Below are 19,112 nucleotides of genomic sequence, written 5' to 3'. Positions count from 1 at the left end.
CAATGGTATATGTATTACATAACATCGATTTATTGGCATGATAATAAGAATAAGCGCTTCTTTTAGTTACACCTGTCCTTGTGGAGGTATTCAGCACACACAAACAGCAAGCTCAGATCCTGAATCCGAGTGCACCTTGGCTTAAGCTGATACTGATCTTACCCCTATCATACCTAGTGAGATGAAACTGAGCAAAAAGTACTTGGCCAGTCTTGAAATGCAACAGGACCTTCTGGACATCCAGGTTAGCTCCACCAAGAGAGCAGCCGTCTGAAGTCATGAGTGAAGACCAGAAAAACAGTAGTGGGAGGGATGTCAGCAAAGCCAAGGATTCAAAGCACAGCCAGATGACCATGTAGAGAGGTTCTCCATTCTGAACAGAGAAGCAAAAAAGAGTCAGGTATGATGAAGAGTTACTGCTGTTTCTAAGAGCAGGAATTACCAACCCATGTGGTTAACTACTAACAGCACATTGACGAAGCTTAGTCCATTCCATACACAGCGAACCAGCAAATTGGTGTGTATTAGTTGAGACGTAGCTGTCATGGTCTACCTGATTGCATGCTGTGAAGTGAAACACAGGGATGTTATCTTCTCACCTGGGACAGAATGAGTTCACAAATGGTCAGTTATGATGTCTCAATGTCAAGTTATAACAGATCAAGACAAGCAAAGTCAACCACTTGCAGTCCTGTGAACAAACTCTCAAGATCAGTTCACATCTCACCTTCAAGTAGTTGCACATTCCTCTCACCTTCTCCCAGCTCCAGCACTGAACAGTCATCTTGGTGTAGAATTTCTTACTCATTCTTTTCTTTACAGACTTTAAGAAAAACAGGGCAATTATGCCCACTGAATATCAAAACCAACAGTACATAAGGTAGAAAACCCCTTTTAGTTTTCTTCACTATGAGAGAGCCATACCTTGCCCATCTTTGATGTATCAGAGGATCTCAGGCACCTAAAATCTGCTGGCTCTTGTGAATACTTCTATAGGGGGAGTATCACGGACTGGCTGTAGATGACAGGACAGTGCAAACAAGAACTAAGAGTGAGGAACCTCCATATGCGCTTTAGATCAAAAAGTAACAGGACACCACCACCTGAAGATGCACTGTCACATTGTTCTGTGTTCCTTTTACCCACTGATACGTTTCATTCACAATGTGCCCAGTTAGCAGATCTAATATCGAATCTGTTTAAACTAATTCAGGTTATTTTTCCCAAAACAGTTTGAAGAACACTTAGCAGGTAACCTGAAGAAGCAAAATGCTTTAACAGGAGCGATGAACATGTACAATTGAGCAGAAGACACAAACCTACGGAGCTAGCACAGCTGGACCTCGAAAACTATGCTTGGACAATACCTGTTGTTAACATTCATCAAGAAAGTCAGGAGAGTAAGTGCATTGCTTACGCTATAAATCAATTGAAACTTTTTCCTTAAGCAATTGTATGGTAGTTTCTTTTTATTCATGCATGTAGAAAGAAGGCAGAGCAACTTTAGATGAAACAGAATTAAACTGATGTTAATAACTTTGGGGAAGCCAGACTTGGGTGTTTGAAGTGTTTAAGAAAAGCCATGCTTGGAGACATACTCAGACTGTGTAGATCTCTAATGAGGTTGTGCAGCTTAAAAGGATTTTACATAACCAAATAGAAATGTCTTCCAAAAATACTTACATAGTGACCTACAAAATATAATTTTGCTGTGAAGTTGATTTTAAATTCTAAATGCAGATGGAAAGTTAAGCACTGGGATAGCACACAAAAAAAGGTTAGTTTGCTTCTATCCCAGACCTTGGAGCAGGGAAGTGTGGGGACGTGTATCTCTGTGTGTGTGGCATGGAGGAGACTGATGCTTCTTGGGATTATTTACATAAAGGTGTCTAACATTCCGTAAGAGTCTAGCACTATTGTTTATCTGTTGCATTACTATTTTGGTCCTGCAAGCATAGTCCACTGCCTGCCAGTTAATTATGTATCATTAATATATTCATGAACTGTTTCATCTGTTTTTCAGCAGAGGTACAATCAGAGCCAGTCTCAACTTGTGACATGAACACTTGTTTTTTACCAGGCCAAACCCTGGTATTTTACCACCATCTGCTGGCCATAAAGTGTCATTCACTTAAAAGGTGTAAATTCAGTCTCAACATGGAGAAAATAATCCTCTCCATAAAAATTCAGAGATCTTAAAGGAGCAAAGATTAGTAAGACCTCCATGGAACTCAAGTTCTAAAAAGTCATCTGAGGAGCAGATAGAAACTACATGATCTCCTATATCATGTAATCCAATCATGATATCATGATCCCCTATATCATTACAAATAATCTGTTCTGTCATTGCTAAAGCTTTCACTGAATCATAGTCAGGTGCTGTCAGATAACACTGTCATGACAAGGCTTCAAGTTTGCTGGTTAGTGAAATAAAATTCACAGTACAGACACCAATTTCCTCTCTACCACTGGCAAAGAAAAGATCGTGCAAGGTCAATAAGCCAGGCACTTTCTCATGACCAGACCAGTGATCATCTCTTTCACTTGCCCAGAGGGTCTTAAAACCACTTCCCAAATCTCAAAAAAGCAGCACTACTAAAAAAGTAAATTATATTCTCCCTTCTTCCTGTCCTCTGCTGCAACCTAATGCCCTTACGGCTTTCCCCATCCTCAGTATTTCTCCTTTCCTCCCTTGTACCTTCTATTACACCTAAACATCAGCACTGTGAGCTGGAGAAATGACTGGATCCCTCCCACTTAAATCAAATTAAACATGCACTGTCTAGAAAGAACAAAGGGAAACCCTGGTTTTAATTTAGGCACTTCCCTCAGGTTGTTAAGTTGGGTGAGAAGGGCTCAGTACTCTCCTGTTGCCTTGGTGCTCAACCTAAAGACAGCTACAGAGGAACTTCTGCAGCCCACAGTGAGACCTGTTCAGCATGGATGGAATCTGTGCTGCTATATAAGTTTCTCCTGAGCACATACAAACTGGGATTCTCCAAATATTTCATACCTAGATACAGGTGAGCCCATTTTCATGGCATCATTTCTGGCTCAAGGCTACCTGCCAGCAAATTGCAAGACTCTCCTTTTACACTTTGAAGGAATTAGGCCTTCTGAAAGAACAGGTCATCCAAATTTTATATTTTTAGCTTGAGCAAAACAATGCATTTTTTGACCCATGTCTTGGAAACAACTGAAATGTTCTGGCTGAAAATTTTATATATATAAAAAAATAAACTAATGGAAGCACTTACTGAAAAGAACTTTAGTCCTAACAGTTAAAGTTTGGAAAAGTTGAGAAGCAGCCAAGGAAAGGTTATAATAATGGAAAATTATAATGCAAATTAAAATCTTTTAATACAAAACAGTGCCACCATTTTCACCTGTGTTCACTGTCTCCAGATTTTGATTGCTTTACACAGTTATTTGAACACACACAAAAGAGCATAGCTAGTCTGCAATTAAGTTGAGCACTTTGGCTCTTTTTTCTAGTCTCCAAGTAAATATGCAACCTCTGCAGATTTATCTGGTAATTTTTTCCTGATCCCTATTTCTGCAAACAAAATGCTCACTGGCTTCAAAAGGGTGAACTTGGTTAACAGCACCGAGGAAAGCAGCAACACAACAAATACAGGCTATTGCCCAGCAGAAAGACAATTAAAATCTCTTTCTGAAATGACCTTAGAGTCACTGACCCTGAACCACTCAACATTACATTCCTGTATGCTCCATTTAACCTTGTTCCTCCTCTATCCCACACGGTAGCTCCTTCATCACCATTACATAACTGTATTCTGCCTATCACACATTTCCACTACCCCAAATATCCCCAGCCCTACTACCTTTTGGTACCCAAGTTTTTCTTGGGTAGCCTCATCCAACCTCTCAAGAAGCAGAGTTCTGAGATTCCTCAGCTATACAGAGGAATCAATTCTTGAAACATCCAAGGCCTGTTAAATCAGGGGAACAGGACGAGTCCATTCTTCAATATGATCTGATCTCACATGGCCAACAATAACAGCTTTACCACCTTCCCAGAATGGGAGAGACACCCACCTCTGGACAGATCTGTCTAGTGCTTTCCTGGCTGCTGACAGCTAGAACTGGCTGCAGGGCTGACTGCTCCCCTGCAGTGAATCTGGGGAAAATGGAGCAAGACATGACAAGAATGATCAAAAAATATGGAATAACTTCTGCACAATAAATGAGTACATAGGCTAGAACTCCTCATGTTGGAAAACATGCAAATGACACAGGTGCATGAAATACTAGCCTGGAGACTAGGCAGACACCAGAAATATACACAAAACAAGAGGAAAAGGTGTTCAGAGAAAAAGGAAAGGAGAACTACCAAAAAGAAAAAAACTAACAACAAAAAACCCTACCACAATAATCCTTTACAAGCTATTGTTGCTTTTACAGCTGTGACTAGTTTGAAAAAAACCTGCCTCAAAGTATAAGAAAATTACTGTTTATTTGGAAGAAAAGTTACTTTTCACAGTTCTTTCTCACCCAGCATCCGCACCTTCCTGCACCCATGTTCACATACATATAGATGCTGCTGGGCTTTGTGTTCACACGGGATCCCAGTCTGTATTTTGGCACACCACCCACCAATGTATGGGTGAAGTTTTGTGTCAGTGTGGACTCAACTTGCCTGAGGTTTCTTCCTTTTACTCATGCTCTTGCCTCACCCAGGAATAGAAACCTTCTTCTCAGGGGTTCTCTACACTTAACTATTTTCTGTGTTGTGCCACTATCTGTTACTATTGAATGGGAAATACTTTCCCTTACTGCACACAGGGAACACGCCTGCTCTGTATGACTTTCTTTTACCTAAATGGCACTAAGCCACAGATCTTAGTAGGGCCTCAAGTGGAGATCAGTGTCACAAGTAACTTCTAGGGCAAGATCATAGACAGGCTGAGATTAGCTTTTGGCAGGGCAGCAGTAATGGCTCTTCTGCTGTCATTGCACAGCAGGCTCAACAAGTTTTAAGCAAATACTAAATAATTAGGTTTAAATTTAAAAAAAAAATCATGCCTAAGCAAGAGTGCTTGAGAGCCCTGCTGAGATCAAGCCTACAAGATGGGGTTGCCCTGAGCAGAGATCTTAGACATGGTGTAATCTCAGAAGTCTGCAGCGAGTTGGCAATGTGAGTTGAGCTCTTGCCTAATTAGCAGATTTCTTGTTGTGCCTCAGTGGTTGCACTGCAGAGCTTGGCCACCCTCCACTAATTTGCAACATCTCAAGCTTAAAAACACTTTCTTTCTTTCCAGTTCATCAGGGCCAGCTGGAAAAGCACCTGCCAAGTGGAGAACTCACTTGCAAAGGTTCACATCCAAAATGAGGCCTGGGACTCAGCCGTTCTGCACTGCTGCCTCAACACTGCTCACACCTGGGCTTCTTACTGAATTCAAGAGGCGAATCAGACAGAAATAGATATTCCATTATGCCTGTACAAATAACCGTGGGCTAGCATGAGGATTTTTAATAGGTCTTGCTCTCATAATTCCCTCACATAAACACATTGCAAGGCACAGGTTGGTTACTCCATCTGGTAGCAGGCACTAGGGTCTTAATTTTGTATTTTCTAAGTTTTTAGCATTTGGAAAGGCAGAGCCACCCTTTGCTAAAAACCTTACTACTGCAAAGTGGGCAACAAAAGCAACCCTGGGAACTTCTCAGTGATAGACCTCTGCCATAAGCCACAGGTGCAGTGCCCAGGGCCTGGGATGGCTGAGGACAGGAGAAGCTGTCCACCAAAGTGAGCTTGGCTGCAGGAAAGACCCTGACATTTCCTACAGAGATGGGTCTAATCACAAGTTTCAGAGCCCAGAGCAGCACACTGGCATGGTAAAAAGGGAGAGGTTTCATAGAGATTTGTAACAGAAATATTAAACCAGGTATGATTAAGATTGAAGAATGAATTAAAATATTTATATAAACACCAGAAGACACAGCTGAACAAGATTTGAATGAGCTTCTATAGAAGTGAAGAACACTGTTCCCAGTCAAACTGAGAAATTATTTATTTCCATCTAACCCAGACAGCCTGTGCTGTGACATCCAGGAGACCACAAACAACGAAGCATAGGAGCTTCCCTCAGCCAAAAAAGCATGGGTGCAGTTTAAAAATTATTGTACTAACTTGCAAGAGAACTGCCCTGTAAACAGGATTGAAACCCAATCCATATGTCCTGAGCTGTCCTTTCTCATTCCTCCAAAGCTTACACTCTGCTTACTCAGTATTTTATTTCCTGTCAAGAGAAGATAGATAACAATTGAATATTTGAAATTTGTTATATTTAAACATAATAACCACAGAAATTCTAGATAATATATGCCTATACAAAAAGTTAATTGTCAGTCAGCAGTGACAAATAACAATAAGACATATTATTGATCATACTAGTACAGCATTGCAAATTCAGAGAATGAACTTATTCATTACAGAGGAAAATATGAGATGATGTGCAGGATCTAGGGTTATATCTAGTATCTTATATCATATTCTTCTCTTCAGTCTTGCGCATATCTCATTTGTATAACCTGAAACACCTATAGCCTTTTGCACTGATGCTGTAGGTGGACCCTCCCCAGAACACTAAGGAATTTAAAACAAAGATGTTACGTTTTAGGGTGTAGGAGAAAGGTGGAGAAATACTACAGCAGTTCATGCTGACAAACTCGTCCATTCTTGGTTCTGCCTTGGATTAATTTTCAGTGGCCACTTGTGTCCAAGCCAACAGTAAGGTAACATTTGCAGCTAAATCACCTCAGAGCTAAAGAAGACAGGAGCTGAGACTATTGCCTAAGCAGGTACTACACCTGCTTTCCATGCTCAGAGAGGAAAGACAACCTACACAATCTGAAAAGGCAGAATGCAACACCTGATACTGACAGAGAAGCCTGTAGCCATCAGCTACCTCTAACCATTTTATCTGTATTTGTCTGCTTGATTTCATGTCACATCTAGATTGCATTAACATGGACCTGTTGTAATGAAGGCTAGCTAAAACAGAAGGGGGAAAGACTCTCTGATACCTTTGTTGAGAACATTCCTACTTCTACCTGTCCAAAGTCCCTGGGGTAAGGAAACACAGACACCTTCTCATTGTACTCACAAACGTAAGTTTGAAGTCAAGGAAGGTTATGTTCTGACCACCAAGTGCAGTCTGAAAGTAGGTACTCTGAAATCATAGAATCATAGAATTGATTCAGTTGGAAAGGACCTTTAAAGATCATCTAGTCCAACCCCTCTGCCGTGACACGGTTCTGCTAGAACCACCTTCCAATAAACCAGACTTCTCAAAGTCCCATCCAACCTGGCCTTGAGCACTTCCAGGGATGGGCCAGTCACAGCCTCTCTGGACAAAAAAGAAAAGGTTTTCTTCCAAATATCTCATCTAAACCTGCTCTCTGCCAGTTTAAAGCCATTCTCCCTTGTCATGTCACTACATGCCTTTGCCAAAACTCTCTCTCCAGCTCTCATATAGCCTCTTTAGGTATTGCAAGGCTGCTAAAAGGTCTCCCCAGAGCCTTCTCTTCTCCAGATTGAACAACCCCAACCCTCCCAGCACAGAAATGGCTCTGAGGATCAGATGACACAGTAAACACACAGACGTGCGCATTTCTTCAGTGTAAGCCTCTAGAACGTGAACTGCATCTGTGAGGGAATTTGAGTTTCCTGACAGTGCAGAGTCATACACAGTTTTAGCAGTCATCTCTCAGTGCACCTGGTGTATGTCACCGTGCCTAATCACGTAGCTTTTCTGATTAACTTTTCCATTTTTTTCTCTCTCTTTTATTTTTGAATGCAGATTTTATTTGTTCCTGATTGCTTTGGCCAGGTTTATCTGGATTTAAACACTTTGGATCCAGCCAGATAGCAAGACCGACTTTAATTGCTGGGTACCAAGCACTCTCTTTCCTCAGAGAAAACCCCGCCACGCTTTAACTCGGAGGCAGCGGAGGGGCTTGTGCGACCCGGGGCTGCACGAGGCACGGCGGGCCCAGGGTCTGTGTGAAGAGATATCCCCTTTTCCCGCCTATCACGTTCATCACTGAGGTGACGCGAACTACAGCTCCCGTCATGCCCCGCTCCGCTCCGCCCAGCACCGCCTCTGTGCTGTCGCGCGTTGCCCCATGGGAGTTGTAGTCCTTGGCGGCGGCGCCGCGGAAGTGACTCAGCAGCGTCGGGCGAGTGGGGCGTGTTGACTTCCCGGGGCCGGCGCTCATGGAGGCTCGGGAGCGGCGAGGAGGCATCTAAGGGGTTCGCCGGCCGCCGCCATGTTCGGCTGCCTGGTGGCGGGCAGGCTGGTGAGCGCTGCTCGGGCCCGGGCGGGGCCCTCAACCCGCTCGGGGCTGGGGTGGAGCTGCCGCAGGGCTATTCCCCTCTCCCGGCCCTAGGCACAGGGGACCGCGCCGCCCTTGTGCCTCCTGCCCGGCGCCTCGGCCGGCTCCTGCCCCGCGTCCGCAGAGGCAACTGCGGTGTAGAGCCTCCTGGCCAGGAGGCGGTTGCAATGCCCTCTGTTAATGTTGTCTCCTCAGAGACAAGCTGGGAGCTTAAAAGAAGCGTTTTAAGTCTAGATTGTGCCTTGGCTGCGAGGATGTGGCATCTCGGGTAAAGATGAGGGTATCTTTTGCTCTGGCATTCAGCCATCCTTCTACTGCCTTTCTCAAGGTCTATTGTATTTCCTATGTGAACAGGTTTCCATGATCCTGGGGTTGTGCCAGCCAGGTGGTCAACAGCCACTGCTTATTGCCTTGGCAACCTCTTCTGCACCCTACTTTCCTCCTACGCACGTGGGGAGCGAAGGTATTCTGATCCTGTAGTCCCGGGTGGGATATGTGTTAAGTGCAGGTAGAACAAGACTGTTGTGTCTTTCTAGTAATATTTTTTGCAGTTGTTCTTCTGCTGTGTTTGACTTTTATCTGGCTCTTTGCTCTTTAGGTTAGTACGTTCCTCACTTTTCTGTTATGTGCCACTTTAGGTGTATTTCTGTAAAAGGAAGTTCACATGACAGCCAAAAATGAAAAACACATTAATACTAATTAAGGTTTTGTTCTCTTTAGGTACAAGCAGCTCCCCAACAAGTGGCTGAAGACAAATTTGTATTTGATTTACCCGACTATGAAAATATCAACCATGTAGTGGTCTTCATGCTGGGAACTATACCATTTCCAGAAGGAATGGGAGGATCTGTCTATTTTTGTTATCCAGACCAGAGTGGGATGGCAGTCTGGCAGCTGCTGGGGTTTGTCACCAATGAGAAGCCAAGTGCCATCTTCAAAATTTCTGGTCTGAAATCTGGTAAGACTGGTAGAATGTAGCAATTGGTGAAACAGATGTGTTCCTGTATGCATAAGGGGTAAATGTGTGAAGGTGGGTTTGAACAGAAAGCTACTTGAAAAGGCAGCCTGCTCTGTGTTTTCAGATAGTTCTGAGCAGATGTACTGGAAGCAGCCTGTCAGCTTGATGGAAGTCTGTGTGTGTTAATGTTCCCAGTGAAATTTCTCACTCATCTTCTGTTGTACATGGTGTTGATCTGGAAATTTCTCTGAGCATGTTTGACATGTGTTTTTGTGCTTCTGCATAAACAACCTGAGAAGAAATGATCCTGTAATTTCCCTAGCATGGTTTTCAGGCATTTGTCTAGACATACCTGCAGCATTTTTTTTCAGCTTCCACTGCTAAGTGGTCGTGTTCTTTGTAGCTCAGACAGGTTTTGTAGGGAGTAGAGCCTGACAGTGATTTCGGACAGCTGGTGTTTCCCAATCAGGTGCAGTTGCAGTATATAATTATCCAATAGAGGGTGTCATCATTGGAAAGCAGCTTTGCAAATGTTTCAGTATTTTTAGTACAGACTCGAGTCAGAGGATGCTGGTGCTACCTGAAGAAGGTGTGTATGTTTTCCTGAATTTACGGTGGGGTTGCTATGTACATTATAAAAATGACAACATCCTCCAACAGCACATCTTTGTCATATTAAAGGGACAGATTTGTCAGTCAGATAGTTTAAAGTGTTATGGTGATAAAGTAGTACACATCTTCTGTAGGCTTGAGTGTAGTCTACAGCTGTAACTTGAATCTCTGTTTAATTAAGCGCCGAGGTTCCTGTGATAAAATGTATTCATTCATAAGGTAGTAGGCCTTCTTTTGAATCAGTCCTGGATGTGGCAGTGTGGTATCAGATCAGGGCTCTCAAGCTGCAGAGCAATATGAATTCTAACCATACACATTCCTCAGAAATCTGGGCTTTCTTCAGAAGAGAGAGCAACCGTAGGAAAGTTTTGGGGGGATGTGGTTTTGTATATTCCAAAGTTATGTGGTTAGTGAAACAGCAAAGCATATCACTGGTGCTTTTGCCATATGTTTCTCGTGCTTGAAAGACTGTCACTGTCAGACAGCTTTGGAGGAAAATGCATTTTTAGATGCTTTTTGCATGATTAGCTTTAATTTCCAGGCAAGGACTGCTCTCACAGAAGAATTCCACGATGTAATTGGATGCATTTGCAGGGCCTTAAGACAGTGCTGTGCTTAATCTCTGTGAAAGCTCTGCCATTCCTGTTGTTGTCTACAGCTTATCTCTGTCTGTGGGGTCAGTATAAGCTACATGGTCTAAGTGTCCATGGCCATAAACAATTTTGTGGTGGAGAAGACTACATGATTGTAGAAAGGGAAGGATATCCCAGAAAGGGATGACATAGAGCTAGAATCATTGAGAGACATTATTATCACTTGAAATCTGCATTTGTTTGCACATAAAGAAGAGGCTTAGAAGTACTCCCTGCCTTGGAATTGTAAAGTTTTCTGTTGTTTAGTCGTGCCTGAAGGTGTGGTAGAAATAGAAAACAAACTTTGGACTTGGATTTTGCACCCTTATGGAAGTATGTTGACAAGTGGGATAAAAGTTACAGGATAGGCTTTTCCATTGCAGACTTTGCTGTGCATGCAGTGAAGTGCATGATGCTCTTCATGCTCTAATATGATGTCTGCATTTGAGGCCTACACATGAGTAAGGATTTTGATGTGGCTGGGCTGAAAGGTAGTGAGGGCTCACTATTTTGAATCAAGCAGTTGCTCTGCTGTGACATGGGGTTTGACTGTGAAAACCTGAGCCTGTATTTCAGTACTGATTAACAACGTGCTGTGTTCTCTGCATTTGTAAGGTTTGGAATGCTAATCACAAGAGCCAAGTATTGAAAATGTGGAGTGTATTTCAGTTGGTGTAAGGATGGCAGTGGATGCTTTTATTTCACTGTTTTAGGCAGAAATCTTTCCAAGGAAGTGGTTCCATTGGAGTGCATGCCAAGTGACAGAGTGGATGTATTTTATTGATTAGATCATCACTGTATTTTTAAATTACATATTTAATAGAGCCTGTTATATGTTATATTTTTATTGTAAATGTCAGCTTCTCAGGTGAAGATATTACAAGATGTAAAACTAATACCAGCTCTCCTGTTTTGGGGATTTTTAATAATGAACTTGTGTGATATTTGGGTTCTGGTAGCTTTTCTCTTTTTTTTAATATTTAAGTAAATTTTACCTTTATCAAGCAAGCATCTATCACTAGTAAAGGTTGAGATTGTACAGCAATGACATTTCTAAATAGCATTTCAGGAGAATAACTCTTCTTACTGGCCTTGTGTTAAAGTAACATTTTAATAGCGAGTATTTTACTTGTAAATGTAGCACTGTATTGCAGTTGTAGGATCTGGAGTGAGGAGTAACACTTGGCTTCAATTGAAAAGGATTCTGTGTTTGTGAATGTACTTTCCATATGGTTTGGCTGTTGGCTTCTTTCTGGTAGTGCCTTGTGTCTCTGCATTAGAATGGTCAAGTTCCTGAGATCTTCAGTCTTGAGCCTCAGTTCAACTGATCTGGATGAGTTTTTGACCATGGAACTAAGTCAGATGGTGCTTTAGATTTCTGTTAGCCTTTCTTGCAGCTCAATATAGTGTTGACTGGTCTGTAGGACAGACCTTGTTTAGCTCTTGATTAGCTTTTCTTTCTCCTGCTAGTAAGGGACCAAAGACTGCTACTGGAACATCACCTGTGTTAAGAGGGTACTCGTCTGTTGTGTTTGCACAAACTCAGGTGGAGTATTAGTGTTTGTGTACTAATAGCCTTGTGGTCCCACAGACCTTTCTCCTGCATTTTCCTTTACAGGTGCTGACAGAAGAGTACATGATTTAAGTGACTAAGTGTCTGTCCTTGTTTGCAGATTTAAGTGACTCTGTCTGTCCTTGTTTGCAGAGACCTTGGCTGAAGCTGGGACTGAAAGTATGGGTTGAGAAAGGTCAGAAGTGAGGGCAGGGGTCTGGGATGATGCCTGTGTGAGTGGCAGGCAATTTGGGGGTGGTTTCCTGCCCAGTTCATTGTTTACTTTGTGGCACTTGCGAAGTCAGAGGTCTTTCTGTTCCATGGCTGTTTCTTTGACCTTTGCTTTTTTGGTGATTTTGAGCAGCTCAGGTGAGACCTGGGGCTGCCCAGCCCTCCCTGAGTCAGAGAGATCTTGAAGTAGTGTTCTCTACTTCTTCAGAGCACGAACAGGTTCACAAAACCCTGGGTTTTAATGAGTGAATTAAACAATTGTGCAGCAGTGCTGCATGTTTCCTGTTTATCAGCAATTGCTACAATGTGAATGAAAGGCTTGGTTCCCATAGAGAAAGGTTCTGCTGTCTTTCAGATCGTATTTCCTTTTGAATCCATTTACTTCATAGGAAGCTTTCAAGTTATGTTTTTATGTTTTTTAGAAATTTCCTTATGATCTGTCGTGGTTTTTAAATGTACCAGTCACACTGTTCCATCTGTTGTGCTTGTGTGTACTTGTGCCTGTGTGGTATTTCTCTGTGTTTCTGAGATAGGGAGATTTCTCTGACAGGAGCTGAGGAATACCTTTTACAGAAGGAACACGGTGATTTAAGTTCCACAGTCTTTACATGTGTGCCAAATCTAACATGTGCTGTCCGTGGTGCTTTCAGGGAAGGGAAGTCAACATCCCTTTGGTGCCATGAACCTCCCACAGACACCAACAGTGGCCCAGATTGGAATCTCAGTGGAACTGCTGGAGAACCTGGCCCAGCAGACTCCTGTTGCAAGTGCTGCTGTGTCATCAGTAGATTCATTCACAGAGGTAGCTTGGACATTCTGTTTTCAGAAATTCTCTGTACTATGAAAGTCTTAAGAATTGAGACTAATGGGGGGAGGAGAAGCTGCTGTGGGTGGCTGTAGGATTGAAACCAACCTAATCATTGTCAAATCATTTGGCTGGAAGATTTAATATTTTGAAATTACTTTTTCTTACACTGAAAAACTGTCTCCTGTAAAGGATTGGAATTTGCATGCTCAGTGTCATCAGGCCAATAGATTTATTTGTGTCAGTGTCACTCTGCTATAAAATTATTTATGATACTTCCTAAGAGGAGCAGCTATGACTAAATACATGTAGGAGACAGTGGATCTTTGGTCAGAATCATAGAATATTCTGAGTTGGAAGGGACCCAGAAGGACCATTTAGTCCAGCTCTTAAGTGAGTGGCCCATACAGGGGATTGAACTCGTGACCTCGGTGTTATTACCACCAAGTCTTAACCAACTGAGCTAATCTCAGGGTCATTTATAGGTGCTGAAACTCCGGTGCATAGATTTGCAGGGATGGTAAAAAATTACTAAAAGTCAAGGCAGAGCGGGGACATAGACACAAATAGATATCCAAGTGTATCACTGACCCTTGAGAAATCCTTCTGATATAGCTCTGCAGAACTACGGAATCATGCCCTCCCCCACAGAAAGATTTTTCTTTTTTCCAGTTCTTTCTCTGTGGATCAGGCCTTGCGCTACAACATGTGCCATTTTTTTACCCAGCCTGTTAGTTTGAACCTCTGGAAATCCACAACCAGCTCTGGCAGTTAGTTGACCGTCTAACAGCAGTTCCAGGCAAGCTAGACCTGCATGGTGGGTCATGATTTCCCTAACACTGACAGCTCTGGCATTATCTTTTAACATATCAGCAGTTGGTGAGGCTTTTCTTCAGGTCTTTTTTTCTTTCTCACTTTCCTTCCAGGTTGCTGAGGTAGACTGGTAATTGAACAGTAATCCTGATACTGTAGCTGATGTTCTTTTGCAGTTTATATACATTATAGCTCCAAATAGGTGATGTCTCTTGGAGAAAATTACCATGACTAGGAGTTGACCAACAGCTATTTTTGCATAGTACAGTTAATTGAGCTTTTCTGGAGTTGTTAGGGGCATATGGCATCTAAATATTTCTGATTCACCAATTTGTATTAGAGCAGTAGTTAAGTCACGAAGTAATAACGTGGCCACTTCAGGTCATTTGCAAGGGTGCTCATAGATTTTTCTGAAAACAGTATTTAAAGAAAAAACCTACCTCGTGATTGCATAACATTTTTAAAATTTTATTTTCAGTTAGGTAGATTTTTCTATTAAAAGTAGCATCTTAACTGAAATTGTATATTGCCTTCAAGAAATGCACTTGACCCAAAGGTTCAAGTAATAGTTACTCCTATAGAGAAAATGCATGATGTCAAAGTTGAAGGAAACCTTTGAGGGAGTAGATTGCAGAGGAAGGGCATATATGACTGGGAGCATGTTTGTGAATGACTAATGACTTATTTAATATTTAACATAATCTGTTTGAAACTGCTACATTATAGCAATAAAAGTATCTTTTTAAAGGCAAAATCTGTTGCTACCCTAAGTTAAGGAGTTGCTCTCCCATTACATTTCTAGTAACTTTCATGAAGATTTATGATTGAATATGCCTTTTTTTAATTATGTGTAGTTATATATAAAAAAGTTGTTTGGAAAGGAGTAGGACAAAACTACAGAGTTCTGCATGTGAGTGGGGTGAGACTGAGGGTACGCTCCTGGGACATCATTTCTTCTGCTCTTTTTGTCAGAGCAGGTGGAGGGAAGCACAAGACTGTGCCTATATTGACTCAGGTTCAGTTTTCCTGCATCATTTCACTGCATTAATTTTCTATGAAAATGACTTGTTCTCCCATCAAAACAATGCATAGCTTTTTTTTTTTTGTAATAAAAAGTATAGGGGAAAGAAGGAAGTACCATAAACTTGTGTATTTATAGACTGGCTGGGAATGTCCTACAACCTCAACCTCTGCATGTGGGACTTGCTATTTCTTGGCCTCTCTTTCACTCTTGTTTCCTTATCCTACAGTTTAGGAGTGTCCTGTGTATCTTTTTCATGTTTTCCCCTGCAAGATTTTGTGGCAAAGGATGTCGGGATAGCAGTTCTTCTGTGGTGAATGCTGAAGGAAATTGCCCCGTCACTGGAGTCTTGATGAGTTGTAACAAGAGAGATTTGCAGAGTTTTCAGCTGGTTTAACAACTAATGTTTTGCTGGGAGCTGGAATGGCAGCATTGACCTGGTCTGCAGGTCTTCTGATGGTTTATTTGGCAGAGAGGGACAGCTCTTGTCACTGCATCACTTCTTTTTCACAAACAGAAAATGTTCTTTCCCAAAGCTGTTTATCCAGTTGGATGAAATAGAGCAGGGAGAGGGCAAGTGGAGATACTGAAAATGATTTATGGATACTGGATGTATCTGAGGGCAAGACTGAGAATTAAAATGTTTTGATCAATTTAAAATGGATGTCCCTGGATCTACTTTATCCACTGTCCAATTGTGTTTTAAATGACAATGCTAATTTTACTTCATATAGGAATTGTGTATCTGTTAAACATTTGCACAAAAGTTCAAAATAAAAAAAATAACTTCCTTAAAATGTCTTTTTTTAATTTCAGTTCACTCAGAAGATGTTGGATAACTTCTATAACTTTGCTTCCTCGTTTGCTGTTACTCAGGCACAGATGACCCCAAATCCTTCTGAAGCTTTCATTCCGGCAAATGTAGTTCTGAAATGGTAATTGCAATGATCTGTAGTAGGCATTATTAAAATATCTGATTTCTAAGTATTGAACTACTGTTCAATACTGTTGTTCAAACTATTGAACACTGCTGTTCAGTGAGATGAAGCAAAAATGTTTAAAAAGTGTTTGTTCTTGGTTATCTCTAGTATAGAGAGGTCCTGTCCACTGTTTTTATATTTAATTGTCAGCTTTTTTATTAGAAAAGTGCTATACAACCTACGAATTTTTTTTGCTTCTAGAAATGTTGCCCTTGATATACGTGATATATGCACTCAGTCACTGGTAATGCAAATGCTCTGGAGTTGTGGGAAGATGGAACACACTGATACTTGTCAATTTGTGCTTACTTGTTATATTTAGTCTCTTCCTAGACATAGTTCCAGCATAGGTGCATTATTTAAGAATATGTGAGAGATGGAGAAATCATGTTCCTAGTTGACCTGGTTCTGTCACCAAGATCCTTGAGTGTAAATACAAGTCTCTCTGAGAGTTGTTTTCCGAGGACTGGTTTAAGAAATAACTGGGAATATCCTGTGTAGTCTAGAGATAAATAGTAAACTGCAGGCAGTCCTTGAGGATGTCTGAAAATTTCCTTCCTATCAGTTTGACTCTATTTAGCCTCTATAGTATTAACCTAAACCCTTTTTAAATCAGCATTTTAGGCTATATGAACACAGTTTTATCATTAGTACAGATCTCATAATATAAGCTATATACAGATCTCAGTTAATATAAGCTATATATTTTCTTTGGGAGTGTAACTTGATGCAGATCTCTTGTGTTTAGAAGGTAATTATGCGCTCCATGAACATAGATGGATAAGGTCTCTGAGAGTAGTCAGTCTGGATCAGGCTGAAATGGTTTAAACCCTTTTGAGTTTCTTTTCTCGTTTGAGTTGGGCTAGGAAGTATGAGGTGTAGGAAAGCTTTTTTTTGTTTTTTTTTGTTTCATTGGCAGTACCTTTTGATTCCTTACATCTTGGGTTTGTGGGGATTAAAAGGGGTTTTTAAATTTTTATGTGTCAGAGCCTATAGGCTTCTTAATTTTTTTTCTTTTAGAAGGGCACAGAAATTGTATACTTTGCCTATTTCTTCACTGTGGGTCAACAGTGAATTCTGATGTTCAGTTGTGGTTTGCTTGTTTCTGTGAGTGTGGAAAGTAAAATTAGGACAGCATGTGTGCATACATGTTTCCACTATGTGTTAGAGAATTATATTTCCTCATTTGATTCTACTAAAACATTACCATATATAAGGTATGCGGAATTTAGAATTACTGGGCAAGGGTGGAAAAGTAATGGGGACTCCAAAACTCTCAAGGTTTCTGCAAGGCAAATGGATGCACAGCCTGAGTGCGGAATTGCCTGCAGCCCCCTCTTCCTTACCTGGGAGCAGGGTGCACAGCCTACGAGGAAGCAATCTGGAATTGCAGGCTGTGGTCTCTGTGCCAGCCTACTCTAGTCTGTCAGGCTTGTTAGCTCATCTCCACTGTCCTAGGAACTGAGAGGTGCTAAGCTGGCTCTGTGCATCCTAGATGAAGAAGCGCTGAAGGAGTAGTACAGGGACATCCGAACTGGATTCAGAAGCAGTGGTGTTGCCTTGTTTTTCCCAGTGTTACAGTGCATCCCTAAATGACACCATGTTTTCTTAGTTTGGTTTTACTGGGTTTTTTCTGTGAGATACCTGGCCTGATTATTAAGATGATGAGCAGCCTCAGATTCACACTTGTACCTGCCCAAACTTTGATTTCCTAGCCCAAAAAATATTATGCACAAAACAACTACTTTTAATTCATGGAATCATAGAATCCTTTAAGTTGGAAAAGACCTCTAAGATAGAGTCGAACCATTCACCTAATGCTGCCAAGTCCACCATTAAGCTACATCCATAAGCCCACGTCTACATGTCTTTTTGCCACTGCCAGGGATGGTGACTCCACTATTTCTCTGGGCAACCTGTTCCAGTGCTTGACAAATTCACTTACAATTTTACTAAGCTTGAATGAGCCTCCTCTGGGATACTGCTTTAATGAAATACATCTTGTTAAAATACACAAGTCTATCTGTGAATATTCTTGATATGGAATTGGAAAGGAGGATTTGGGATTTACTAATTTCCTGATGTGGAGTAGATGCATTTTATCATGTTCTCTGCATAGACTGATTATTTGTATCCTTAAAAAAAAAAAAAAACACAACAATTTTTTGTGCAGCAGCTGTTATTTTGGTTTTTTGGTTTTTTTTTTTCCTAGGTATGAGAACTTCCAGAGACGTCTGACACAGAATCCTCTCTTTTGGAAAACCTAAGCATAAATTCTGTCATTTGAAGTTCTTTCTGAACAGTGTTACCTGAAAGATGCATCAAGTAACTTCACTGAAGATCTTTTGGGTGGAGGGGGAACCAAACAACGATTAGTCTGAAAGACAAACTTGGAACTTTTATATTACTCCTGAACAGTATTTAAAATTAAAATCAATGAAAATTAGTTGTCTGCATGTTGGTTCATTTAATTGAAGTACTTGGTTGCAACAAATCAGTGTTCCATGTGCATGCATAGAAGTATTTTTTTGAAACTGCATTTGAAGTGGAAAAAAATTACAAGATAAAAAATGGCAGCACTGTGTCATAATTGTGTGGTATTTTGGGGTGCTGGAAACAAAACAAATGCAGTTTTTCCTTCTTTACCTCATTCTGAAGGGTGATCACACAGCTGAGAATATGCTGATGGTTTTCTTGCTGGTACTTGCACTGTAAATTCTTTCACTTTGTGGACAGCCAATATTCCTGTACCCAGCTCATATAAATGGTACAACAGTATTTCCCTCTTTGGCAGTAAGACACTACTGAGTTTGATGTCAGAGTACCTGTCTTTAACTTTTCCATTATGAAAGTTTAATGAAGAGGAATCTTCAGGAACCTTGGCTATTCTAGAAGAATTATTCCCACTAATTAGACAGAGTAAAATCTTGTTTCCCTTTTAAACAAATGTGGAGTGTCTGATAATGCTGCTAGGAATGGTTATTGGCCCCATAGGCTGTCACATCTGCTCATAACTTCACAGGATTTTGGGGTGGTCGTAGTAATTCTAAGGAGTGCAGTTTCAGCCCCTGAGATGTCTACAGCCAGATGTGCCCAGGTATCTCATGGGTGAGCTCCAGCCGGCCCTTCGGCTCACTAGACCTAGAT

At 41.3% G+C, this 19,112-nt stretch overlaps 1 protein-coding gene across 7 annotated transcripts; it reads left to right on the top strand.

Moving 5' to 3' along the window:
• The first annotated feature begins 8,151 nt into the window (after window positions 1–8,151).
• Window positions 8,152–18,411, top strand: HIKESHI (Hikeshi, heat shock protein nuclear import factor). Of its 7 annotated transcripts, none has more exons than XM_027677554.1 (6): window positions 8,200–8,325; window positions 8,716–8,824; window positions 9,082–9,319; window positions 12,997–13,148; window positions 15,802–15,920; window positions 18,178–18,411. In XM_027677554.1, exons 3-6 carry the CDS (start codon window positions 9,169–9,171, stop codon window positions 18,230–18,232), a joined length of 477 nt encoding a protein of 158 aa, XP_027533355.1. In that variant the 5' UTR covers window positions 8,200–8,325; window positions 8,716–8,824; window positions 9,082–9,168; the 3' UTR covers window positions 18,233–18,411. The 7 variants fall into 7 exon arrangements, 5 of the variants coding, with proteins under 5 accessions (XP_027533353.1, XP_027533355.1, XP_027533357.1 ...); XM_027677556.1 differs by having other exon boundaries at window positions 8,716–8,826; window positions 9,139–9,319; XM_027677555.1 differs by lacking the exon at window positions 8,200–8,325 and adding an exon at window positions 8,497–8,629.
• The last annotated feature ends 701 nt before the right edge of the window (window positions 18,412–19,112 follow it).

This window comes from Neopelma chrysocephalum, unplaced genomic scaffold (genome assembly GCF_003984885.1).
Source record: "Neopelma chrysocephalum unplaced genomic scaffold, ASM398488v2 Primary Assembly neopelma1_43, whole genome shotgun sequence".
NCBI lineage: Eukaryota > Metazoa > Chordata > Aves > Passeriformes > Pipridae > Neopelma > Neopelma chrysocephalum.
The sequence above is the reverse complement of the archived record's forward strand: the minus strand, read 5'-3'. Positions and strand labels throughout refer to the sequence as shown.